At 47.3% G+C, this 26,660-nt stretch overlaps 3 protein-coding genes across 4 annotated transcripts; 1 reads left to right on the plus strand and 2 right to left on the minus strand.

Moving 5' to 3' along the window:
• Positions 1 to 3,705: 3,705 nt before the first annotated feature.
• LOC136524707 (uncharacterized) lies at positions 3,706 to 4,269 on the minus strand. Its single transcript, XM_066517971.1, has one exon. It carries the CDS (start codon positions 4,267 to 4,269, stop codon positions 3,706 to 3,708), a length of 564 nt encoding a protein of 187 aa, XP_066374068.1.
• Positions 4,270 to 13,548: 9,279 nt separating this feature from the next.
• On the minus strand, positions 13,549 to 17,400 carry LOC136524708 (probable clathrin assembly protein At4g32285). Its single transcript, XM_066517973.1, has 2 exons — positions 17,031 to 17,400; positions 13,549 to 14,681 (listed from the first exon to the last, which is right to left on the minus strand). Exons 1-2 carry the CDS (start codon positions 17,398 to 17,400, stop codon positions 13,549 to 13,551), a joined length of 1,503 nt encoding a protein of 500 aa, XP_066374070.1.
• Positions 17,401 to 19,359: 1,959 nt separating this feature from the next.
• LOC136520923 (protein PSK SIMULATOR 2-like) lies at positions 19,360 to 25,803 on the plus strand. 2 transcript variants are annotated; one of them, XM_066514602.1, is made up of 12 exons: positions 19,360 to 19,802; positions 21,417 to 21,742; positions 21,836 to 21,943; positions 22,021 to 22,111; positions 22,402 to 22,495; positions 23,500 to 23,594; positions 23,779 to 23,848; positions 23,925 to 24,025; positions 24,368 to 24,484; positions 24,749 to 24,825; positions 24,923 to 24,967; positions 25,073 to 25,803. In XM_066514602.1, exons 1-12 carry the CDS (start codon positions 19,644 to 19,646, stop codon positions 25,611 to 25,613), a joined length of 1,824 nt encoding a protein of 607 aa, XP_066370699.1. In that variant the 5' UTR covers positions 19,360 to 19,643; the 3' UTR covers positions 25,614 to 25,803. The 2 variants fall into 2 exon arrangements, with proteins under 2 accessions (XP_066370699.1, XP_066370700.1); XM_066514603.1 differs by having other exon boundaries at positions 21,836 to 21,928.
• Positions 25,804 to 26,660: the final 857 nt, after the last annotated feature.

Consider the following 26,660-nt stretch of genomic DNA (forward strand, 5'->3'; position numbering starts at 1 on the left):
TGATGAAATCACTTTGTAAGTGGTGAATTTGTGCAATAATGAAGGGGTTTTCATGTTATGTTATGGAAAATATTAATAGTTTTTCAGTTCCCTCTTTTTGTGAAGAGGTTTTGATGCCTTCCCATGGCCCAAGTTTCAAAGGACTAGGAATGCGGGTGAATTAGTTCTGATTATGCTGGTGAGCAAAGAGGTTGTAGCCACTAGGGCGTGGGTCTCCCGCAGTCCTACCGGTTGTACTCAGAACTTACTCTCGAAATCTTAGTTTTTTGGACTTGTTATGAGAAGAACCAAACAACTTAGATGAAGACTTGCAAAGACAACGCAGGAAGTGTTTGCAAAATGTGCTCGTATTATTTGTATTAGCCCCCGAGTGAGGTCCGACCCCTAGCGATTTGTAGAGGTTGGACGTCACTAAAGATCGGGGATTTGTAAGGACAAAAACTGATAAGAAAAAACATGCGTTTATTTAAGGGTAAAAACGACATAGCTGCTCAATGTTCCAGGCGTTGGTGAAGACCTCACCGTCGATGGTTTTCAACCTATAGGCGCCCGGGTGAAGTACTTCCGCGATGACGTACGGCCCCTCCCAGGGCGGGGAGAGCTTGTGGCGGTCCTTGTTGCTCTGCATAAGGCGGAGGATGAGGTCCCCGACGTTGAAGGCTCGGTCCCGCACCCGTCGGCTGTGGTATCGTCGTAACGACTACTAGTACTTAGCTAAACGGAGGAGGGTGATGTCGCGGGCTTCATCTAGCTGGTCCATGGCATCTTGGTGGGATGCCTCGGCCCCCTGTTCATCGTATGCTCTGATTCTTGGTGCTCCATAGTCAAGGTCTGTTGGGAGAACAGCCTTAGATCCATAGACCATGAAGAAGGGTGTGTAGCCGGTGGCCCGGCTAGGGGTTGTCCTTAGGCTCCAGAGCACCGTCGGGAGAGCAGCAAGCCAACGCGTGCCGAACTTGTTCAATCGGTTGAAGATCCTAGGCTTAAGACCTTGCAGGAGCATGCCGTTTGCACGCTCGACCCACCCGTTTGTCCGAGGGTGCGCGACAGCCACCCAATCGATCCGGATGTGTTGTTCATCACAGAATCGAATGAATTTCCTGCCAGTGAACTGCGTACCATTGTCTGTGATGATGGAGTTCGGTACTCCAAAGCGATGGATGATGTCGAGGAAGAACAGCACAGCTTGCTCGGATTTGATCGTGGAGATTGGTCGAGCTTCAATCCATTTTGTAAACTTGTCTATGATGAAAAGCAGGTGGGTGAAGCCCCTGGGCGCCTTTTTGAGTGGCCCAACTAGGTCGAGCCCTAAGACCGTGATGGGCCACATGATGGGGATCATCTGGAGCGCCTAGGCTGGAAGGTGAATCTGCCGAGCGTAGTACTGACACCCTTCGCAGGTGCATACAATTTGCTCGGCGTCGGTTACTGCGGTGGGCTAGTAGAAGCCCTGTCGGAATGCATTTCCAACCAAGGTCCTTGGCGCCGCATGGTGACCGCAGACTCCATCGTGGATATCGCTCAGCAGAAGTTTTCCCTGTTCGCCAGGGATACAGAGCTGTAGGATCCCGGTATGGCTCCATTTGTAGAGTTCACCTTCTACAAGAACGAAGGACTTGGCACGATGTGTGAGCCGTCAAGCTTCCGTCTTGTCCGCCGGTAATGTGTCATGGAGGAGGTAGTCGAGGTAAAGCGTTCTCCAGTCGTTGGGAGGGTTAGACTCTACTACTAAGTCCTCTTCAAGCTCCATGACCTCGGGGTCGGGCGGAGCAGCCGGTGGGTCGGCCCCTAGGGCTAGATCAGATGGGCCTTCATTGGCTTGTTCTGATCCCTTGTAGCGCACCGAGGGCTTGTGTTGATTGCTGGCGAAGACACCCGCCGAAACTGGCTCTCGGCCAGACGCTGCCTTTGTGAGTGCGTCGGCCACTTCATTGAGGCGCCTTGGGATGTGATTGAGCTCGAGGCCATCGAATCTATCCTCCAGTCCTCGGACTTCTTGGCAATATGCTGCCATCTTGGTGTCGTGGTAGCTTGACTCCTTCATAACCTGATCGATGACCAGCTGGGAGTCGCCCCTGATGTCGAGGCGTCGGATGCCCAGCTCGATGGCGATTCGTAGGCCGTTGATGAGCGCTTCGTATTCTACGATATTGTTTGATGAGGGGAAATGGAGCCGAACCATGTATCTCATGTGGACCCCGAGGGGCTATACGAAGATAAGTCCTGCACCGGCGCCCTTTTTCATCAGCGATCCGTCAAAGTACATTGTCCAGTACTCTTGATCGACAACTACTGGTGGCATTTGGAATTCGGTCCACTCTACGATGAAGTCGGCCAGCACCTAGGATTTGATTGTCGTTCGGGAGGCATAAGTAATGCCCTGATCCATCAGCTCGAGCGCCCACTTTGCGGTTCTTCCTATAGCATCCTGGCTACGGACGACCTCGCCGAGGGGGGAAGACGTCACGACTGTCACAGGGTATGACTCGAAGTAGTGGCGTAGCTTCCTTTTGGTGATGAGGATGGTGTAGAGGAGTTTCTAGATTTGGGAGTAGTGGGTTTTGGAGTCGGATAACACCTCGCTGATGAAATATATAGGGTGCTGCATCTTGAAGGCGTGTCCCTCTTCTTCCCGCTCTACCACCAAGGCGGCGCTAACCACTTGCGTGGTGGCCGCTATGTACAGGAGGAGGGATTCTCCATTGCTTGGAGGGGCCAGGACTGGGGGTTTAGTCAGAAATTGCTTAACCATGTCAAGCACTTCCTAGGCCTCGGCTGTCCACTCGAAGCGGTCGGACTTCTTCAGGAGTCAATAAAGGGGGAGTCCATGTTCACCGAGGCATGAAATAAATCGGCTAAGGGCGGCAAGGCACCCTGTGATTCGCTAAACCTCCTTTATGTTTTGGATCGGGCCCATCCTTGTGATGGCTGAGATCTTCTCCGGGTTGGCTTCGATGCCGCGCTTGGAGACAATGAAGCCGAGCAGCATGCCCCTCGGGACCCCGAAAACACATTTTTCAGGATTGAGTTTGATGCCGTTTGCCCAGAGTTTCGCAAAGGTTTGTTCGAGGTCGGCGACAAGGTGGTCAGCCTATTTGGACTTAACTACGATGTCATCGACGTAGGCCTCAACAGTCTTCCCGATGAGGTCCCCGAAGCAGTTGAGCATACAGCGCTGGTAAGTTGCCCCTACGTTCTTTAGACCGAACGGCATTGAAATGTAGCAGAATGATCCAAAGGGGGTGATAAAAGATGTCGCGAGCTGGTCGGACTCTTTCATCGCGATCTAGTGGTAACCGGAGTATGTGTCAAGGAAAAAGAGGGTTTCGCACCCTGAGGTGGAATTGACTATTTGGTCTATTCGTGGCAAAGGAAACGGATCCTTTGGACACGCCTTGTTGAGGCCTGTGTAATCGACACACATTCTCCATTTCTCGCTCTTTTTCGCACAAGAATAGGATTTGCTAACCACTCTGGGTGGTGTACTTCCCTGATGAACCTAGCAGCCAATAGTTTTGCTATCTCTTCACCGATGGCCCTACGTTTTTCCTCATCGAAGCGGCACAGGCGTTGCTTCACCGGCTTGGAGCCTAGGAGGATTTTCAGGGTATGCTCGGCGACCTCCCTCGGGATGCCTGGTATATCCAAGGGTTTCCATGTAAAGATGTCTTTGTTATCGCAGAGGAAGTCAGCGAGCGCACTTTTCTATTCGGAGGAGAGCATGGTCCCGATGCGGACTTTTTTGCCCTCGGAGCTGCTAGGGTCCACGAGGACCTCCTTGGACCCTTCCGCCGATTCGAACGACCTGGATGACCTCTTTGCGTTGGGTGCTTCTTCAACGACCTCCTCCTTGAGGGTGGCGAGCTCTTCGGAGGCGACGACTGCTGTGGCGTGGCCGCAGCATTCGACTTCGCACTCGTAAGCGCGATGGAAGGAGGTGCCGACGGTGATGACCTCGCGGGGGCCTGACATCTTCAGCTTAAGGTATGTATAGTTGGGGATGGCCATGAACTTCACGTAGCATGGATGTCTAAGGATGGCGTGGAAGGTTCCGAGGAATCCTACCACGTCGAAGGTAAGGGTCTCAGTCCTATAATTGGACCGATCCCCGAAAATGACGGGCAGATCGATCTGCCCCAGCGGCACGGCTTGTCTGCCAGGTACAACACCGTGGAAGGGTGCTCGGATGGGGCGAAGGTTCATTCGGTCGACACCCATCTCGTCGAGTGTCTTGGCGTACATGATGTTGAGGCTGCTACCTCCGTCCATCAGTACTTTTGTGAGCTGCTTTGGGCCAACAATCAGGTCGACGACAAGTAGGTACCTTCCCGGGTGTGGGAAGACATCCGGATGGTCGGTCCGATCGAAGGTTATGGTGGATTCTGACCACCGGAGGAAGGCAGGCGTGGCCAGTCCGGCCGTATAGACCTCGCGACGTGTGACCTTCTGGCGGCGCTTGGAGTCGTAGGCCACTGATCCTCCGAAGATCATGAGGGCGCCGTTTAGCATTGGGAAGGCGTTGTCCTTCTCCTCGGCGTCGTCAGTGGGGGCAGGTTCCTTCCCCTGCTCCCCCTTGTTGAGGCCCCCGGACAAGTATTTGTGCATGAGGCCGCAATCCTTGTATAGATGCTTGGCAAGGAAAGCATGGTTTGGCATGGCCCCTCGAGCATTTTTTTCAAAGTGGTTCGAAGCGCCCTCCGTGGGCTTCCGGCCACCCTTGCGGTCAGCTGTGGCCATGAGCGAGTTGTCGCGCCTTTGCTTCTTATTCTTTCTTTTGGCGGGACGGTTGGAGGCGCCTTCATCGGCGTCCTCGTCCCGCCTCGCCTTGTCATCGGAGCGGTCGAAGATGGCTCCAACCGCCTCCTCTCCTGAGGCGTGGCTGGTGGCGATGTCAAGGATCTCCTTGGTGGTCCGCGGGCCCCTATGCCCTAGCTTGTGAACCAGAGACTCGCAGGTTGTCCCAGATAGGAAGGCTCCTATCATGTCGGTGTTTGCGACGTTAGGGAGCTCGTTGCACTTCTGAGAGAAGCACCGGATGTACCCGCGGAGGGTTTCATCGGCCTTCTAGTGGCAGTTCTTGAGGTCCCATGGGTTTCTGGGGCGTTTGAACGTGCCCTGGAAGTTCCCCATGAAGATCTCCATCAGATCCACCCAACTTTGAATGGCGTTGGACGGTAGGTGCTCCAACCATGCTCGCGCCGACTCGGCCAAGAATAGCGGGAGATTGCGAATAATGAAATCATCATCACTCGCACCACCGGCTTGACATGCAAGTTGATGGTCTTCGAGCCAAAGCCCGGGGTTTGTTTCCCCAGAATATTTAGGGATGTTGGTTGGCGGTCGGTACATTAGTGGGAACACAGCGTTGAGGATGTGTCAACCGAAGGCCTGAGGGCCTGGCAGGCTAGGGCTCAGGCTTCGGTCCTCGCCGCTGTCGTAGCGTCCGCTGCGTCGAGGATGGTAGCCACGACGGGCTACCTCTCCCGTGTCGCCGTGGGTGCGCCTGTGGGCGTCGATGGTGCTACGCATGTCGCGGTCGTGGCCAAGGCATTGATGCACTGGGACGGCGGAGGGCTACCTGCCGCCTGGCGGTGTCTAGTGAACGGACGCATCCTTGGTGGGGCACCCTAAGGGCGTGCGCTGGCTGGCATCGGGCTCATGTCGTCGAGACAATGAGCTTTCTGCCTGCTGTGCTTTCGCACGCTCGAGCAACGTGTAAATTTCTCGATGGGCGCGGTGATCCTCAGACGTCGTGGCCTCCGGAAGGCCGTGCGGCAAGGCCATCACTGCGGCGATGTTTTGGCTTGCCCGAGCAAAGTGAGGAAGGCTCCCGTCATCGGTGAGGATCCTCTAGTGCACAATGCGGGCCGTGGCGCGTGTGCGCCCACTGCTTTCGCAGCGTTCAATCTCGCGATTGATGTCCGCGTATTCCCGGACGAGCCCTTGTCCGGCCTCATCGATCTCCAGCTTGTGAGCTCTCAGCTGCTCCATCCTCAAGTGAGATGGGGCTGCTGCCTCCCCCCCGGACCTGCCATCAGGGTTGCTTGTCGGGGTAGCCTCTTCCCCGGAGACGTCCTCGACGTGCCCCTCGGGGGTCTGCGCCATGAAGCATTCCTAGGAAGGGTGATGGCTCCCCCTGCTGGAGTCAAAGTTGGAGGACGATCATGGCTCCTCCGTGAGGAGCCTATGGAGAGTCTCCATATCATGTTCAATTGTCCCCACAAACTCGCTGTCCGTGGGCGACTGAAACATGCGTAGTGCCAGAAGGTGGCCAGCGGTGGCCGCGGCGTTGCGGAGACCGAATGGAAACGCTGTCGGGGCGCTCCGTATGGGGCCTTCCGAAAAGAGGGTGATGCGGCGCGAGGCCTCCCTAGATAACTGGGGTCCAAGGAAGTCGTCGAGCTGGCCCTCAAGCCTCCGGTGGCTGAGACTGATGGGAGAAAGACTGGACGGTCGTGTGGGCCAGCGCTAGCTCTCCTCCCAGTGTAACGATGAAATCTAGGTCACTGAAACGCACGTGTGCGCCTGGGACCTAGCTGATTGCGTGGGTGGCCATCCGAGGCCTGATTTGGAACGCGCAAAGGTCCCCTACCTGGCGCGCCAACTGTTGATGTTTCGTACAAGCACCGGCAGGTAGATTTATAGTAATGCGCGTTAGGCTCAGATGGTGCGCTAAAGGACACAAGATTTATACTGGTTCGGGCTGAATGTCCCTACGTCCAGTTTGTTGCTGCTCGTGTTATTAGCACCGAAAATGGTTCGTAGTAGGGGTACAAACGATCGAGAGAGGGATTGGTCCCAAGTCTCTAATGAAAGGGTCGAAAGGAGGCCAAGAGCTTGGTAGCAGCTTGACTGTGTGTGTTGTGTGTTGTGCCGTCAAAAGTCAGTCCCTTTGTTGGAGGAAGCGCATCCCCTTTTATAGATGAAGGGAACGGCTTTACAAGTGAGAAGGTTAGGGTGCGTATACTACCTAGCCTTGTTGCTCACGTCTACCTAGCCTTATTGCCCATTCTGGTGGGTGCGAAAGGATGATAAGCGCCTACAATACTGTCGATGCCTCTGTAGAATGTCAGGATGGCTACAGAGTACTGCCCCGCGTAGGGTATGGACTCTGGTATAGTGATTTTGACTTATGAGCCTTGCCCATCCTTGCTCCGCACGCCTTCTGGTGCCCATGAGTCCCTGTCGGAGGGACGTGGGGTCGAGGTCCGAAGTATCGCTGTGGGCAACGCCTTCCGATCAGAGAGGGCGTCCGAAGGCTGAAGCGTGTGCTCCGATCTGGTGAACCCGAGGGGGTGGGAAGCGGGCGCCGCTCCCTTGGGACCATAACATGGTGACGGCATATCCGTCTTTTGTGGAGGTCGCGAATCCTTTTCTAGAGCGTAGTGGTTGTCGTATATCTTCGTCGGGTTCCGTGTCCCAGAGCTGAAGGCGGCGCCTACAACTCTACAGGGCGAAGAGCGCGCACCCGCAACACTTTTCAGGCTCTGCTACGTCCGGAAGGGTCTAAAGCACCCATCCCGTCGTTCCCTGACAGTACTTTTCCTGTCGGGGCGCAGGGTATGGTCCTTGAAGCCGCGGTTGACCCGCACGTCTCGTCCTGCCCTGTACCTATCATCATGAGGGTATGGGGAGAGGTTGTTAGGCATGACGAATCCAGTCCTTGCACATCGAGTGAGGCGAGGTTCGTCCTCGGACGTCGGACGAGACGGAGACCAGTCCTTATCCCTCGGGCGAGACCGAGCCCGTCCCTTGGGGGTCGGGTGAGGCAGAGTCTATCCCTCAGCCCTCGGGTGAGGCGGAGCTGGCCCAAAGGCGTCGGGCGAGGCGAAGTCTATCCCTCAGCCCTCGGGCGAGGCGGAGCTAGCCAAAGACGTCGGGCGAGGCGGAGAGTAGCCTTTAGACCTCGGGCGAGGTGGAGCTTGGCCCAAAGACGTCGGGCGAGGCGGAACCAAACTCCCATCATCCGAGCAAGGAACGTAGCGGCGCCCTTGTCCGTTCAGAAGTTTTTAACGTTCTATGGTTATTGGTTTCACCTCCTGGGATACCCTGGTGTTAGGTCCCCGACAGATGCCGTCGCAAGTCAGCCAGATCGAACGGCCAGGGACTAACGGGCGACATGGCCTGATCCGCAGGCCCGCTTTTAGAGGCATGATTCCTATATAGAGATTTGGTCATTCCAGGGCGTTCGGCTATACTACTTCCCGCTTGTTTCAGCTTGTTTCAGCTTATTTTCTCTCACAGAATACTATTCAACCATCCAAAATAATCCAAAATTCACTATTCTCCCTACCGGTCGAACGCCATGTTTAGCCGGTTTCTTCTTTCTTTTCCCTCTATCGGACGAACTAAACGCCACCGGTGCTGGCGCCTGTCCGTGGATCACCGCCGGCCATCTGCAGGAGCTCTGCACCCATCGTCTGTAGGGGCCACCATCTGGGATCACCGCCGGCCACCTTCACAAGCTCTGCACCAACCATCTGTTGGGGGGCTGCAGGTCGCCCGCTTGGCCGGTGGTAGGGGCTCGGCAGTTTCTACCAGCCCTTGCTATGGAGGACCTGGAGCCCACTGGTTTGTTGTGTAAAACCCAATTGCTAGCTTCCTCTTGATAGAATTAGGTGATAGAATTAGGTGATGTCTAGATCAAGTGACTAAAATTTAGGAGGTGTGTCAGGAGGATATTGCATTAGGTGTTTGGATACTAATAAAAAACAAATTACATAATCCGTCAGTACTTTACGAGACGAATTTTTGAAGTCTAATTAACCCGTATTAGCACATATTTTACTGTAGCACCACGTTGTCAAATCATGGACTAATTAGGCTTAAAAGATTCGTCTCGCAAATTAGTCGCAAATCATATAATTAGTTTCATAATTAGTCTATATTTAATACTCCATGTATGTGTCCAAATATTCGATGATACAACGACTAAAATTTAGGAGAGACGACTAAACACCACCTTATTTTAAGACCTGGATCAGCTAATTGCTTCATGTCATGTGTTAGCAGATCTGTGAGCAATGAATTTTGTTAATTAAACCATCATTGAGTTCTGTATTGTTAGACGATCTGTGGAATGGTACTTGCAGGCTTCAACACTTTAGGAGCTAATAGTGAATTTTGGATTACTTTAGCCACTGTACACACAGCTTCCACAAGGAGAAGTAGCAGCGTGATTGCTAGAGCATCAACGGCGAGCACGACGGAACATATAGGAGCTTCAGCAGGTGGGCCAACAGTGCCGTAGCTTAGAGCCCGCGCTCGGCGAGCCGTGCACGCAGGAGCCCGCGCGCCGGCGAGTGCGCCGCCCGCTAGGAGACGGAGGGAGCAAACTATAACTTTATATTATTTTTCTCTCACAACAAAACAGATTTAGCCCAGCCGAACATAACCTAAACTCGTGGTGTCGTGCACAACTGGCACGCACGGTCGCAGTCGTTGGATATCGTGTATATATCCGATCCCATCGGGCCGCCTATCATGCATTGCATGATCATGGAAGTTTCTTTTTCTTATATATATAAACAAAAAGTGTCAGGGAGTCCAATTTGTTCAGTTCAGCTAACCAGAGGTCCGGAACACGCACGCGGCACGTGCACATTTAGGTGTACAGTGGCTCTCGGTTCTAGTGCTATGCATTATATATATATATATATATATATATATATATATATATATATATATATATATATATATATATATATATATATATATATATATATATATATATATAAAGCTTGGTCGTATGCAAGAAGCTATATGAAATTGTGCCCAAGCGATTATACTTCGACTTGATCACATTAAAGATTTCAAATTATCAAAACTATTTCCTCCATGAGAGTTTCATGGGCATTGAATAAACCGGGCATGCTATAAATAAAAAATGATGATAAAAGTTTCATAATCCCTCCCAAATTATAAATCGCTTTGACTTTTTTGGTTCATCCATTTTGCTATGTATCTAGACATATTATTTATCTAGATGCATAGCAAATTTAATGTACCAAAAAAATTAAAGCGACTTATAATTTGAAAAGAAGAGAGTAGTATGAAATGAGTTTTTGGGGGATGAAACTTGTTTACACTGTTTTAAATACCTTGGAGTCTTAGAAACAAGGACATGAAACTCCCGTTGAGTCTCTGTAAGGATTTTTATGGAGTTGTTTTCAAAGCTGCCATGTCATATAGAACGAGATGGAATATAAATGAAATATCCACTCTCAATGGAGAGTTGAATTCTATGGTTTCATATGCACTTAATTTCATGACTCAAAGAGAGTTGATAACCATGTCAAAAGGTTTCATCTCCATAAAACTCGTTTCTTCTCCTTTTTCTTAAAAATATTGCCACATCATCGAAATTACTTATGTGATAGTTTATTAAATGTAAATAAAAACTTTGGTAACCTCCCACTGAGAATGACCTTATATGACTTGATCACATTAATTGATTTCAACTTATCTAAAGTACTCCCTCCATAAAAAAAATTGGATTTCTTGCACCCCGAGAAGTAAAAAAATCCTATGCACAACCAAATATATAGAAAAAGAATACACATAATTCTGATGTGTAATAAGTATAACACTGATACTATTTTTTATAAATTTGATCAAACTTGAGAATGTTTGGCTTCCTATAGAGCGGTATTTTTTTTTTCTTTACGGAAGTTGTAGTCGGCTGCCTCCTTGCTTCACGCTAAAATCGAGTGCAACTAGGGCACAAGAGTAACGAGCGTGTAGTGCGATAAATCGAGAAGATGACAAGTGTCAAGCGTTGATTGCTCCAAACAGGACGATTTGATGATCGTCAACGATTTTATTGTATTGCATTACGTCCAATTATTCGTTTGCATTTATCTGTATACTGTCGTAGTATACATTATTGAGAGAGAACTGTTACTGTCGTGACTATGTCAGTCTAATCAATACTACTAGCCGTCCATACGTCGACCCACCAGGTTTGTCAATGGTTTTATTTATCCGTTGGACTGGTCCATTGTAGCTATATAGTTTCCTCATCAACGTTGGAAAGAAAAACAATACTATGAGTTGGCTAATAGTTAGCGAGCTAAAAGTTAGTTAAAATCAACCATAGCACATCTAAACAAGAGGCTCAATAAGTGGTAGTTAGCCAACTAGGTAACAACCGATAGCTAATTTAAAACAAATCTTTATCCTAACTAGTAACTAGCCTTAGGACATGTTCGATAAATATGAGCTAAAAATTAGCCCACAACTGGTTGAAGACTTTGTCTAAAAAATTAATCTGTCTATTAACCCTCCTGTTTGATACATTAGAGCTAATTTAAGCTAATTTTTATTACCTCCGTCCAAAAAAATTGTAATTCTAGTACATTGTCACGTTTTAGTAATTTATAAGTTTGACCAATTATAGATAAAAAAAATATCCATGTTTATGATACCAAATAAATATTATTAGATTAATTATGAAATGTATTTTCATAATAAATTAATTTAAAGTCATAAATATGAATATTATTCACTAAACATATCCATCAATCTTCTATCAAAGTTGAAACGACGTCGCCTTTTGACTGTTAATTAACTACCAACAGACAGACAGGAGAGAGCGGAGGACGACGTCGGATCATCAGCGAGACTTCCAAACAGCACTCATCCAACCGCCGCCCGCCACGTGGGCAGGGGACCCCACCAGGCCAGTTGCCGGGAAGCAACAGCGACGCGCGCGCGCGCGACCTCTGACTCTGACCAGAGTCCGGACCACGACGCGCCATGCCGTCCCGATCGGCGATCGCGCGCTGGACGAAACCAACCAAAGGGTGGTGACTGCCGTGCCGGACCGGGCGACCGGCTCGCCTCGCCGTACGCGTTCGCGTGCTGCCGGCGGGCGCCGCCGCCGCCGTCGTTCACGTTCCATGGTTCACACCGTGGTTGGCTGGACTCGGATACACTGGACGAGACAGAGAGTGACCTGTGACCTTGTGCACTCTGCTCTGCTCTGTGCAATGTTGGTGGATTCGAGACGCCGTCGCCGCGTGACGCCGTGGCCGCGCGCGACGCGGCGACGGCGAGGCGGGTGTGCCAGCCAGAGAGTGTGGCAGGCGCTCCGGACTCCGGTAGTCCGGTCAGCGTGCGCGCGCGCTGCGTCTGCCGCTGCCACGTGCCGCGTGTAGCACACATCACGTGCGTGTGACATGCTGCTCGGACTGGTGCTTCGTGGTCAGCAACAGCAAATGATTACGCACGCAATGCTTGACCGGAATACCGGATTATTAGTACGGCCATGTTTAGTTGCTCCCAACTCCCAACTTTAGCACTATATAAAAAGAAGATTTCCTATCACATTAAACTTGTGGTACATGCATGGAGTACTAAATGTAGACGAAATCAAAAACTAATTACACAGTTAGGTTGTACTTTGCGAGACGAACGTTTTGAGCCTAATTAGTCAACGATTGGACAATTATTACCAAATACAAGCAAAATGCTACCGTGCGCTACATTGCACACAGTGAATCCGGCGGCGCCGAATTCGGCCAACTAAGGCCCAGTTTAGTTGCCGAAAATTTTGACAAACGATACTGTAGCATTTTCGTTGTTATTTGGCAATTAGTGTCCAATCATAGTCTAATTAGGCTTAAAAGATTCGTCTCGTGGATTTTGTCTAAACTATGTAATTAGTTTTATTTTTTATTTATATTTAATGCTTCATGCATGCGTATAAAGATTCGATATGACAGAGAATCTTGAAAAATTTAACGTTTTGGAGAGAAACTAAACAGGCCCTAAACGTGGCCTACATTGGCAGGCGGCAGCCGGCGTGATGATGTGACGGGCGTGTTGCGTGCCACTACTACCCAGCACTAGGGGAGGACGCACTGTCAATTACTGCTGAACATTTTCATCTGTTTCCACCTGTGTTTTTTTTGATGAAAATCTGTTTCCACCTGTTGAATTCTTAGTATACTACGTAGAGTTATCCTTTACTGTGTGATGGTACAACTTTGTCGATCGTGTGAACCTAAACTGGCTTCGTGTGTAAAGGACTTGCTTTGATCTATATTCTCATCTATATGTATTATACCATCCTACGCAAGTATATACATTCCATCACATATACTCCTTCCGTTTTAAATTATAAGACATTTTTATATTTCTACATATATTAATTTTCTCATGTACTTTCTAGACATAGTGTATATCTAAGCGCATAACAAAATCCTATGTATATAAAAAAGCCAAAAAATCTTATAATTTAGAACGAGGGAGCGATTATGCGGAGGCATATTACACATTGAGTGTACTCAACAGATGATATCTTTTATTTTACGAACACGCAACCTAAGCTAAGTTAATTGCAGCAACTAATAATAATATCAAAACTTGAAAGTTAAAGTGGCTATTGCGTTATTGCTCCTACTTTGACGTTCAATTGTGATTTTACCCCTACTTTTGTCATCATTGTAATTTTACCCCTGTTTTTTAAAAACGAAGCTTAAGTTTACCCATATCCCGTGAACAGCAGGTAATGGTGTTAAATGAGCTCAGTAAGGACAAGTTTACTCATGCGAAATTGCCCCTGCTTTTCTGAATACATTTTAATTTTACCCCTGTTTTACCGACAGCAGACTCGCGCGCCGATTGTGGCGGCGAGGCGCATCCCGCCCGACCGCGCTGCCTCAGGAACTGCTCCATGGTCTCGAGGAGCTTGTCGTCGACGCGCCTAACATCGGGGATGTCGGACGAGCGCGCGACGCCGACATCGTCGCACCAGGCGTAGAAGGTGCGGAGCGCGTCGATCTGCTTGGCGGTGCCGACGTAGGTCTCGAAGGCCTTAGTGCACTCGGGGTAGTCCATGTCGAAAAAGTGGTCGAGGAGGAGCACGAGGACGAGCGCGACGTCCTCGTAGACTCTGAAGCTGTCCCTGAGGAGCGGGTGGAGCGCGGCACGCACTACGCGGCTAGCCCCGGCGGAGCCCGCGGGGCGGCACGCGAGGAGGCGGTCTAGTAGGTGCTGCAGGTGGTGTGCGTAGCCTAGGAGCGCCTCCGTGTCCATGTCAGCCGCCGCCGCCGCCGCTGTGTGCGGTGGTCCCCTGACGCGATCGTCGGCGAAGCGCGGCGCGGGGAGGAGCAGGACGAGGAAGTGGACGCGGTCGAGGAGGTAGGTGGTGTAGGCGCGGACGAAGGCGGAGTGGTCCCACGACGCCGTGTGCGCCTCGTCGCGGAAGTCGAGGAGCAGCGCGAGCATGGGCTCCCCCGTGCGGCGGCCGGTGAGGGTGGGGTAGAGCAGCTCGTGGAGGAACCGCGTGCGGCCCTCTCCGTCGGCGTCCTTGGCAGGGTCGAGGTCGGCGGCGGCGGCGGCGAGGCGGTGCAAGAGCGCGAGGCACTTGGCGGCGATGACATAGTCGCGGGTCTTGAAGAGGCGGTGGGCGATGGAGGCGACACAGGCGGGCGCCGCGCCCGTGGCGGACGCGAGGCGGAGCACCTCCCGCGCGTGGCAGTCGTCCGGGGTCACGTCGTCGTGGGAGGTGGCGCGCACGATGGCCACGTCGAGGTCCGGCGCCACAGCGCCCGTCACCCGCGCGATGCCGATGGTCGCCTGATCTTTGATTGCGCCCAGCGCCTTGCGGATGGATATGGCAGCGGCCGGGCCGGGCGCTGGCCTGCTGCTGCTTTCGGTGCTCCTCCTGTTGGGGTCTTTGGGATGGAGAATGAGAGAGATAGAGAGGATACGGTAGAGATTGAGGATTGCAGAGGGTACGAGTGGATAAGGGTATTGTTGTCCTTTGATCTTATTGTTAAGAGTTTTGTTGTTTTTTCAATTTTTTTTATTCTAGATATAACTAACAGAGTTAAAAGTATGGGTAAACTGAGCCTTAGTAGTTACAAAGCATGGGTAAAATCACAACGATGACAAAAACGAGGATAAAATCATAATTGGACATTAAAGTAGGAGAAAAACACAATATTTCCAAAGTTAAAATATTAATTCATGATGTCACCAAAAGGATAGGATACCCACAAGAATTGATATAGCTAAAGCTGCTACGACGGATGGTAAGCAAGGTTTTCGACTGAATTAAAAACCCACAAAAGTACATTTCAACAACGGAACACATATAAATTATTTCACAAATTTACCATAACCTTATAGAAATTATATAGTTCGTATCGAAACGGGTACCGCTTTAGAAAAAAGCACACCGAGAGAGTAAAATAACTAAATTCGATTAGAGGTACATATATAAAATTTATTCATTAAATTTTCAATACTCATGCCCCGTAAGTTATTAGTGCTACTCCCTCTATTCTAAATTATAAGTCGCTTTGACATTTTTGATACATTTATTTTACTATACATTTAGATATAATAATATGTCTAGATATATAATAAAATGGATGGAAAAAAAATCAAAACGACTTATAACTTGGAACGGAGGGAGTAGAAGACATGTTGATTAACTAGGATTTTCTTGTCATAGGAGATGAAACTAAATTAACTTTTTTTTGAAGAAACGAAACCAAATTTACTTCCTTTATCAAAAGGATCCCAGCTGCAAATGACAAAATGGGTCAACCAAACGCCATGTACGCACGTGTTCTCATCGAGCAAAACTGAATGAAAAAAAACTGGACACACCAACTACCGCAGGAGGTCAAAGTTTACGGTTTTTTTTTAAGGGGGAATTCTTTATTTGACACCGAAACAAATAACTCTTCCGTATTTGACGCTAGAAATTTTGAACTTTCTTATCTAGTATTAACTTGAAAATTCCTTCCGTATATAGTACTTCCGTCCATTTGATGCAGTAACGGTGTCAAGTGTCACCTAAAATGACATATATGTCCTTCTATGTACCAGCAATATGTAGTGCCAGATAGGAAAAGAATAAATAGACATAATGTTAAATAAGGAAAGCACAAATATGACAAATATACTTGATGCACAAGCTTCACAAATCTGACCACATTGTCAGCATATCTACATAGAGAATCACATTGCAGTTCACATGTCCAGGTTTATAAATATGCATACATTACCAGGTTTATAAACATAAACACATGAAGGTTCATACATAGGGGGTCTAAGTTTACATTACAGTTCATAGAGCATATGCCTTATACATTGCCAAGCACATCTACATAGAGAAACACAAGCTCAAGAAGGTGAATTTGTAGCAAGAAGGTGAATTTTGAGCAAGTAACTTGTATCTGTATCCATTCTGTGTGTCCAAACAACAAAACAGGAGTTGATAAATAGGAGATAGCTGAAACACAGAACTTACAAAACAGCCTTTTAATGAAAGTCACGCGACAAACATAAGCTCATTTTAACAGAAGCCACACTACAAACATAACTACATAAGCTCATTTCAGCTACTGAGTTTTGATGTTCCAGAAATGAATAACAATGAATTTGTAAATTTGATTCTGATCAGGAAAACTCAAAAGTCTCCTGCATATAGATTCTGCTATACACAAAAACAAGTAGAAGCAGTGAATTTCAAATTCACACTCATATTTAACAACTTGCAGGTATTGTACAAACATCACAAGGTTAAATTGTCACGCAATTAGAGTTTATGATGTTGCAGGTTAAATTGTCGTGCAAAACTAAAAGAACAGGTTATATACAAGAGAGGCTGAAATTTTAGTCTGAATGATGTCATCAGACAATCTAAGCAAAAGCTAAGAAGAAAATTGGTGTTCACTCAATATAGCCAAAAAAAAGCAGATTACAGTAGTTTTGTTGTTAAGGGAATAATCATGAATATGCAGCCACAGTAGCCACTTTCATTCATGAATAATCAAGCAAGCTGTAAACCAGACAGCTACATGGTGCCCCCAATTTTATCAGCTACCATTGGCATGCAGTGCCTAAACTCAATCAGAGGTTGGGATTCGCTCTGTGTGCATCGAACACATATTTCCAGCTCCATGTTCAATCCACATAATGCAAAAGGTTCATTTTTGGGGGACAATTCAATAGTTGTTCAATTAACTTGTGGTTGCTGTCACTGAAACAAATTAGCAATAATGTGATACGATTGCTGCATAGCTTCACCAAGCAGTACTCAATCTTCGGTGGCAGTGGAGCCTTCTCCACGACGGGCTCCGGTATCGCAAGCCACATGGTGGTGACAGCTGCCGCCTCCCGCGCCGTTGGACGAGTCGGCCGTTGCACCACTGGGACTGTTGCTTGGGGAGGCCGCCACGCCCAGTTCGCCGCGCGATTTTGGTCAGTGCTCCGGTGGGCGAGCTCGCCCCGCCGCGGGCTGCACCTCGCGCCGTCGGGTGAGGCCGCCCCGCCGCGCCACGAGCCGCCGCCAATGCCGTCGGGCGAGGCCGCCCCCCGCGCACCACGCGCCGCGAGATGGGGCCAGCGTCGGCCGACGAGCCCGCCCCACCGCCGCATTCCCCGCCGGACCCGCGCCTCGAGCTGGGGGACCCGCTCCGTGAGTTCCTGGGCACTGGCGGCCGGCGCCTCCTTTTTCCCATCCCTCTCCTCCGGCCTCCATTCTCTCTAGGGTTTGTGTCTCTGGTTTTCAGAACAGAGGAGCGACGGGAGAAAGGAGAGACTCGGGGGAGATGGACGCACGCACGAGACCGAATAACACATGGGCATTTTGGTACTTCTAATGAAAAGCTGACATAGTCTTCCTACTCAACTAACGGAGGGATGCCTCAAATGGACGGAAGTGTCATATACGGAAGGAATTTTCAAGTTGATGCTAGATAAGAAAGTTTAAAATTTTCAGTGCCAAATACAAAAGGGTGATTTGTTTCGGTGCCAAATAAAGAATTCTCTCTTTTTTAATGAGTTTCAGGAGCCGAAATCCAACTCCAGCGGACAGCGGTGCCGGCCAGGCCGCGGCGTAATTACCACGTACGGAGTAGTAGTATGTGCATTTTTATATGGAGATTCGGTGCCGGTCCAGTACTCCAGTCTACCATTAGTCCATTACGAATGCTAAGCTACACTAACAGTAAAAAAAGAGAGAGCTGATCCTTCCTACTCGTACCAATAAGATGGAAGAGATTTTTTAAACTCTAAATACACAGCTATTTTTTAAGAAGAGAAACTTTAACACACATCTCGGTGCTGCCATGGTAAAAGTGAAGGCAACGGATCTGAGGTGAAATGGTAGTGTAAAAGGGCTACTAAGGGCCTGTTTGATTGATGATCAAACTTTGCCACGTTTAACTTTCGGTAAACTATGGCTGCTAAAGAAAATGTGGTGATCAAAATCAAAACTATATTTGTGGCAAGGTTTAGCATAAAAATGAGCTTATAACGTGTGTAGCAGTGTGCTAAGAAAGCGTGACATAGTATAGGTCAGCTCCCGAAGAAACTGTGACACGATGGGCCTTTGACGTGACAGGTCTTGTTCACGGACCAATGAGGTCCCAGGTATTTTTGTTTAATAAAAAAAGTTTACTACTGTACACGTCCTCTGCCGTGGTAAAAGTGAACGCAGCGGATCCCATCATGCAGAGAAAGTACCCTGTGCGTGTTTAGTCGGCGAAACTTAGAAATTTGACTATTGTGGCACTTTCATTTTTATTTGGTAATTAGTATTCAATCATAGACTAATTAGGCTCAAAATGTTCGTCTCGTAATTTCCAACCAAACTGTACAATTAGTTTTTTTTTATCTATATTTAATGCTCCATGCACGTATCACAAGATTTAATGTGATAGCTACTGTAACACTTTTTGATAATTTAGTTGGAAACTAAACAAGCACTCAGAAAATGAAAGTGTGTAAAAGGGCAAGGGGAAGTGCGTGCGGGTGCAGACGTGCAGCGCAGGGTGGAGAGCGACGGATGGAGAGGAGGTGTACGGACGACGATGGCTAATTAATTTGTTATAGGCTTCGTTGGTGTGCTCTTAAATTCGGTTTGATTCACTTCATTTTTTATTTAGAACGGTGTTTTTCTTTTATAAATTTCTCTAGATTCATCCAGATTCTTCTAAGCGAACTAGTCATTATCATATGATTACTGTAGCACCCATTGTCAAATCACAAACCTGTTAGGTTTAAAAAAATTCGTCTTGTAAATTAGTCTGTATCTGTACATTTAGTTTCGTAATTAATCTATATTTAATACTCGGTGTGTCAAATATGCGACATGACGTGAACTAAAGTTGTTTAGGAGGAGGAAAAAAACACAGCCGGGCGTGAGACGGAAGAGAGGACGGACGGAACGAGTCAAAGGTTGCCCATGGCGACGACGACCCATGGATGGGACATGTACAAGGGAGAGGAGACGGGACGGACGGGGGCGGGACACACCACACGCCACGCCAGGCGCCCAGGCCACGGAACAAAAAGCGACCCATCCCTCCAAGTCCCCCCGACCCCAAAACCAACCCCCTGCCGTCGTCTCGGCTCGGGCGCTCGCTCGTCAATCCCCCCGCCACCACCACGCACCGCCCCCTCGCCCCCGCCTCCGCCTCCGTTGTCCGTTCCATTCCACTCCTCCCGCGACTTCAAAGTTCATTCAAACCCGCGACCCCCGGGCACCACCAACTCCGCTGCTGGGTGGAGGAGCGACGAGCCGCCCGACTCCGAGGAACAAGAGCCGCAAGCTAAGTAATAGATAATAGCCTCCAGGCTCGAGCAGAGCGCGTGTCCGGTGAGAAGCCAAGCCGGCCATGGGGTGCGTGTGCTCGAGGCGGTTCCCGGAGGACGCGCCGCCGGCGCCGGGCCAGCTGGCGGCCGCCTACGACGCGCGCCGCGGGAGGTACGGGCCCGGGGACTTCGACTCCGGCGAGCTCGCCATCCCGCCGCCCAAGCCGCCCCACTCCCACAAGGTACCTACCTTCCCTCGCTGGCTGATACCGCCCCACTCTCTTTCTCTCTCTCCGCTGCCCGCTCCTTCCTTCCTCCTCCCCGCCTCGCTTCACGCATGCTGCTGCGTATGTATCGCGGCTATCGCTGCCTTATTTGGTGCATGCATGGAGGTGCGGTGCTGCTGCTCTGCTGCAAATTCTGGTCACCTTGGAGACACAGCTGCCGACTGCTATCCTGATTCGATTGGCTAGCGAGGCTCCCAGTTTTCAGCCATGTCTGCTCAGCGACCCTGCCGCGTTTCGGCCGCCGCCGTGAACGGAGGACACGCGACAGCTCGCCGTCGCCGCCGCGAAGCTGAAGCTGTTTCGCTTCATTCATACAGTTAGTGCCGCCGCGAAGTCTTTATGAAGCCCTTCACACTAATCATCACCTTTATCAAAATAGTCCGTTCGATCAGAATTCGGGAACCGGTTGGAGGCGTTTCAGTATTTGTTGCAAATTCTGCATGTGCTCGATTACCGGGTAAGGGGAAGGAGACCGGAACAGATACATACATACAACAGGTAAAGCCAATAATAAAAGCCAGTCCACAAATCTGCATGTCATGTCGGCATACAATGTGAAGTCAAGCTTGGCGGCCCTTCTTTTGGCATATATTCTAAGCTCACTTCCAGGAGGACCGATTCTCTTCTTTTCACTGGGATAAGTGAAGGGCTTAATCTACATTCAGGTTGCTGTCAGCAAAAGTCTGCCCTCTGGAATGGTCAAACCTGCGACCCACAACGCGAAATTGTGTCTGACCGTTCTACTTTTGGAGTCGACAAATCATACCATCTTACTCTTCCACAGGCATGAAGTTTCCAGTTTTTTATTCGCAGCTAGGAGGGTGCTCTCCTCTGAATGTGCAAGGAGATTGTCAAACTACAAACTGTGACACAATGGACAAACACCAGTCTTACTGCATATTGCTGTCAACATGTGTAGACAAAGATTTGGATAAGCAGTGGCTAGGCGATTGAGCATGAATGGGATATTCATGGCTGGAGATATAAAAAATGAGGCTACAAGATATTAAAGCATCTGATTAAAGGGAATTCACCATTTTTGGTTGTCCGTGGACACATTTCCGCTGTCTGCTACCGTTTCTTCCTCGTCTTACTTGTTCTCATCTGGTTAAGGGAATTCACCATCTTACTCTGGTCTGGTCTGTTATCATCAAATCAAGCTAAGGATAATCTTCTATCGCACAGTAAATTCAGTGAAGCAATCGAACAACTTTGAAGGACTGACATCTCCTTATATATTTTGATCAAGCTCAGTCAATGTTTCATGTTTCTATCTAGTTGCATGAACTTCATTATTTTTTAGTAGTGCTGTTTCATAACTTTTAACATTGCAGACCAGAATAGCATTCTTAGAATATACTATAAATCTTGCTTTATATCTCATGAGCTCGCACAAATGTTATGTTTCCTAAAGTGATAATATATTCAACCTCCTTTTCTTGACTTTGTTTTGTGCAACAGCTAGTTAGCTTTCTATTTGTAGCTGATGGAATAAAACTAAGACATTATTACATGAGAGCATAGCAGTAGGTCTTTTCACATGAACTCTGACATACTAAGTTCTGCCAGGTATCAGACACAGGTACATTTTTGGGAAGGGCTAGCATTGCTGGTCTGGAAAAGGCTGTTGAAGTGTTAGATACGCTCGGGAGTAGCATGACAAATTTGAATCCTGGCAGCGGCTTTCTCTCTGGGGGAACCAACCGGGGGAATAAAGCCTGTATTTTAGCATTTGAGGTCGCAAATACAATAGCTAAAGCTTCTAGTTTGTGGAGGTCATGCTCTGATGAGAGTATAGAAGAGCTCAAGAAAGAGATTCTGCATTCAGATGGAGTGCGAATATTGGTGTCCTCAAATACCATTGAGCTGTTGCATATTGCTGCCGTTGATAAAAGGTATGATTGTATGATTTGAACTTGCTCTGAATACTCTCAGTTGCTTTAGTCAAAACTGTGGCTGACTTGGACTTGAAAAATGGAATCGTACAGGGAAGAACTTGCCATCTTTTCAAGAGAAGTAATACGATTTGGCGACCTCTGCAAAGACCCTATATGGCATAACTTGGGGCGATATTTCGACAAGTATGCCTCTGAAAAGTATGCTTTTCATCTGAGTTGTCGTTATCTACAATCATATTAGCACTTGACGTTCTCTGAATTACTATGATATGCAGGTTAGTGACAGATAATACACCTCACGATCATTCAAAGGAAAGCATGGAAGCTACTGTCCAGAAATTGATTAATTTGGCACAAAACACTTCTGTACGTATGCTGTAAAGAATTCTTTTATGTTTGCTTTAGTGTCCTGATTTGTGTAATTATAGGTCTTGAACTTTAAAATACTTATTTTTTGTCAAAAGGTAACACTGTTCTTTTACATTTCTGCTGTTTAATTTATGGAGTGTCCGCTGGTTTCTAAAACTAAAATCAGAGCATCATATACTCAATAGCAACTTATAAGCTACATTTTCAAGAATGGTGGTAGTATCAAGCTATTTTTGTCAATATCACACCAACTCCGAAACTGATGCTTATTAACTATGTAATGGCAGGAGCTCTACCATGAATTGCATGCTCTGGACAGGTTTGAGCAGGATTTTAAAAGGAAGTTTCATGAAGAGGAGTCTGTGCCAGCAGCTAGACGAGGTACAGTAAGACTGATGCCATTTTGGAGCAGTACCGATAGATGTTAGACTGCACGCTTTAGGCTTTTTTCTCATTAGCTAGCTTGTCTGGAAATAGTGATATGCTTACACTTTGTGAGCAAAGACTTGGGGGGAACATATCATAATATTAGTAAGTTATTGGGCTAGCTATTACATTTGGCATTAGACAAAGGAAATGAAGCTTGAGAACGTGCTCGTAGCATGCTGTTAAGACTTCCAGGTGTAAGGCTGTCAACCAGGGCCCAAACCCTGAGTTCTCACAGGAAAAAAGGCCCATAACTGTGTATTCCCCATGGTTGTGACACAGTTGCTAAAGCGATAGCCTGCGGGCAGTAGCCGGCTTTCTGGATCTTTTCTTAATGTTAAGTGCAACGTCTTGAGAATGTCTCTCCCCCTGGGCTGAGTTTCTTCAAGGGAAATGGATCTTATGTTGGTTGTAGTGCAAACTTTTTTTCCCTGGGTTTCTCTTTGATAAATAAAACAATGTATGTTCTCTGCGATTCCATCCCCATCTTTATTGCAAATGAACCAACTTGTGATAGCCACTTATAAATTGACTATCAGCTGTGTACCATCCCTGGATGGTAGAGGCTGGAACTTTGTTCCATTATCTAAAAAACTTATAAATTGACTAGTTAACAAGCTTATAAATTGACTGGTTAACAAGCATGACAAGATTGGAAGGCAGAGCTCCTGCCACTTTGTTCAAGAAAAAAGCTTGCCAAGCTGACAGATAGGATTGACATGGTAACCCAGGAATCCACACTTTTTAGAAAATGAACTACATTAATGTATGAGACTCCTAACCATGTTCTTTTGAAGAGATTCTTAAAATGTGTACATAGATATAAGCATTCTTTCACAGTACCAGCTGTTATTTCCTATAGCCCTTTTTGTTGCTATAGCATTTTACACATGCATGTAGGCATGTACAGATAAAACTTGGGGGATGTAATTACATTTTATTTTTACTTTTTGTTGCAGAGAGTATAATGATATTGCATAGTGAATTAAAGCGCCAGAGGAAGCTTGTGAAAAATCTGAAGAAGAAATCCTTGTGGTCTAGCACCTTGGAAGATGTAAATTTTCAACCATACTCACTTAGTTGTTTTATAGTTTGTACTGTAACTTTATGTCCATCACTCTTTGTTAATACTGACATGCTAACAAGACATTTTTTGGCGGACACGCTACACATGTTGTTCCTTACCCTCGAACATCTTTTGAAGAATGCTGACATTTTATTTATTCTCCTAACTGCAGATTGTGGAGAAACTTGTGGACATCGTAATATATTTACATAAACAAATCCGAGATTCATTTAATGAAGCTGGTAAGTAGTACTACTAGCTTGTTGTTTTCTTTTCTTTTTTTTTAAAAATGTATCTAATAATTTCCTAACACCTCAGGAACTGAATTCTGCGCTTCCGAACAAACTCAGAACAAAAGGCTAGGTTCCTGTGGTCTGGCACTACATTATGCTAACATTATCAATCAAATTGAAAATATAGTAAGTTGTTCTGATAGCCTATCCCATGTCTATTTATGTCTGCATGATGTCCCACTTTCATTATATTGGCATGGTAGCAATTTCCATATGTTCATCCAGAATATGTTCTGTCAATTTGTCAAACCATGATCTATCCATTTTCCTTTCCATACCGTGTACAGTTGTGTACTGTAATAGTATCTGTGCTTATCTCTCTCTCTTAGCAGCAGAGCACTAGTTAAGAAAGCATTGTGCATACCCTGTATCACCAGAGTCTACATTTCCAAACTTAAGGCTGGTACTGATGATGCTTCATTGATTAGTGGGGATGACATTCTCAAAGTACCGTGTTTACCTATGCAGGTTTCTCGGCCGTTCTCTCTTCCTCATAGTGCAAGGGACAATTTGTACCATGGTCTGCCAATAACAGTAAAGTCAGCTCTGCGATCACGATTGCAAACATTCAACACCGAAGAAGAGGTTTGTCTTCTTGTACAACCTTGCAGTGCTCAAATGTTTCATTTCCTTAGTATGTATCTTCCATGTGCATGTAATCTGTAGTAGGTCTGTAAAACTGACTGATGGTGGGGCGAATTTAAAGTTCTGTTTTATTTTATGTCAATTTCCACACGCATTCAAAGGACCTGTTTTTTAATTTTCAAGCGGTATACAAGGACCTGATTTGACTGCTAATTTTGGTGCATCCATTTTTGCACGCTAATAACTGGTGTTCCATTGCTGCAGCGTACAGTAGCTCAAATAAAAGCCGAAATGCAGAAAACTCTTCGCTGGCTTCTGCCGGTAGCAGAAAATACAATAAGGTGGGCTGAGCTTGTTTTAGTTATAATACTCTGACAATCTGACTTGACTATAGTACTATGTGCTAACAATTCTTTTTTCTTCTGATTCATTGACCAGGGCGCACCAAGGTTTTGGATGGGTCGGCGAATGGGCAAATCTTGGGTGAGTACCAAATTGAGAAATCATGATTCCCATTGAGCTTCCCATTGACAATGTAGCATAACATATTTTGCTTGCACCACCGCCTAACATGCATCCACCTTACAGGAGTGACATGAGCAAGAAATCAGGCTCCCACAGCGTCATCCGCATCCAGACGCTTCACCATGCCGACAAGGCGAAAACCGAGCACTACATGCTGGAGCTGGTGGTGCTCCTTCACCACCTGGTGACCCAGGTGAAGAACAGAGGCTACGGGACCAGCAAATCATCGAGGCACGATGCCTCGTCCCGGTCATGCAAGGTGGCACCTGACCTCCAACCAGATACAGAGACGAGGCACAACACGTCGCCGGTGAACAGCTGCGTGGCCTCGAGCCCACTGCCGGACTGCGAGCGCGCGGCGCTAGACCACCTGAGCTTCAAGAGGACGTCCTACGGCAGGAGCCAGAGCTGCGAGCCTCCGCCTGGCCGGCGGAACAAGGCTCACCGGAGCTGGGACTCGTGCCGGAGCCAGGGAAGCTCACCGGCGAGGGAGTTCGGCAGGACCACCGCCGTGGACCGTGACACGGCCAGGGACCTTGATGTTATTGATGGCTTGGATAGACTGACTTCGTTCTCGCGCCCGTCCTCCCCAACGTTTTTCTAGAATGTTAGTAGTAGGTATTCTTTTGCTGCGTCAAGCGGTTCTTCGTACATTTTGTATATGCGTGATAATATGTCCATATATTATCCTAGCTTATTATGTACATATATAATCTTGTGTTATAGTCTGTGATTTGAGTGGAAATATATAGAGCGAGATCACAAGTGTTCCGATCGTCCCACCTTTGGAAAAATATCGATTTGTTTGAATCCTTCCCTCTGAATATGACGACCAAATGATTTGAACTCTGTAAGATTAATTTTTCTGTTCAGCTTTGTTGGGAAGATACCTTGGATTGTCAGTGCTTTGTTAGGAAGATACCCTGGATTGTCAACGATAACTGAAAACAGAGACAGGCATGAGCACTGCCGTTGGATGGAGCTAGAGGACAACAGTCGGGTGATATGTTTTTTTTTTAAATAGCGGGGGTATGATACTATCTAGTAACTGTATAGCTGCTAACTGAGATGCTATATGACGAAAATTTGAGACGGCGAGCTGAGATACTAAAGCGATTTCTCTTTTTTTTTAAACATTACTAGAGCGATTTCTGAAGCTACAAATCTTGCCTATCAAATATCCATTGGTCATATCAAATATACTATCCATTGGTCATTGCTTGCTCAGATACTTGTACTCCCTCCGTCCATAAAACATACAATTCTAGCACAGTGTTGTAGTGCTCAAATTTGATTAATTATAGATAAAAAAATATCAATATTTATGATATTAAATAAATATTATTAAATTAATCACGAAATGTATTTTTGTTAATAAATTAATTTTGAGTCATAAATATGATAGTATTCACTGAAAATTTAAACGTAAACTATTTTTTTGTTGACACGCAACCCGTAGTTACATGTTTTGTTGGATCGAGGGAGTATTGCCAACTCCCATACCCATACCACAAATGGACGGGGTGAGCCCTACTAGTTCATATCCACTTGTCATTGCTTGCTCAGATACTATTGGCCATAGCCCCACAAGTGGCAGCGGTGGGCTTCACTTTATATCCTCTTTTCATAAGGAAAAAGTTCATCACAGATA

The sequence above is a fragment of the Miscanthus floridulus genome, chromosome 18, assembly GCF_019320115.1.
Source record: "Miscanthus floridulus cultivar M001 chromosome 18, ASM1932011v1, whole genome shotgun sequence".
Classification (NCBI taxonomy): domain Eukaryota; kingdom Viridiplantae; phylum Streptophyta; class Magnoliopsida; order Poales; family Poaceae; genus Miscanthus; species Miscanthus floridulus.

Bases quoted from the DNA above. Each gene is read 5' to 3' on its own strand.
- LOC136524708 (XM_066517973.1), bottom strand. From the start codon at position 17,400: ATGCGGCGGTGGGGCGGGCTCGTCGGCCGACGCTGGCCCCATCTCGCG. The intron at 14,682-17,030 runs GTATCACATTAT...TCCATCCCAAAG, and splicing joins GGTGAAGCTATGCAGCAATC to ACCCCAACAGGAGGAGCACC.
- LOC136524707 (XM_066517971.1), bottom strand. From the start codon at position 4,269: ATGGACGGAGGTAGCAGCCTCAACATCATGTACGCCAAGACACTCGAC.
- LOC136520923 (XM_066514602.1), top strand. From the start codon at position 19,644: ATGGGGTGCGTGTGCTCGAGGCGGTTCCCGGAGGACGCGCCGCCGGCG. The intron at 24,026-24,367 runs GTAAGTTGTTCT...TTACCTATGCAG, and splicing joins TCAATCAAATTGAAAATATA to GTTTCTCGGCCGTTCTCTCT. The intron at 24,485-24,748 runs GTTTGTCTTCTT...CCATTGCTGCAG, and splicing joins CATTCAACACCGAAGAAGAG to CGTACAGTAGCTCAAATAAA.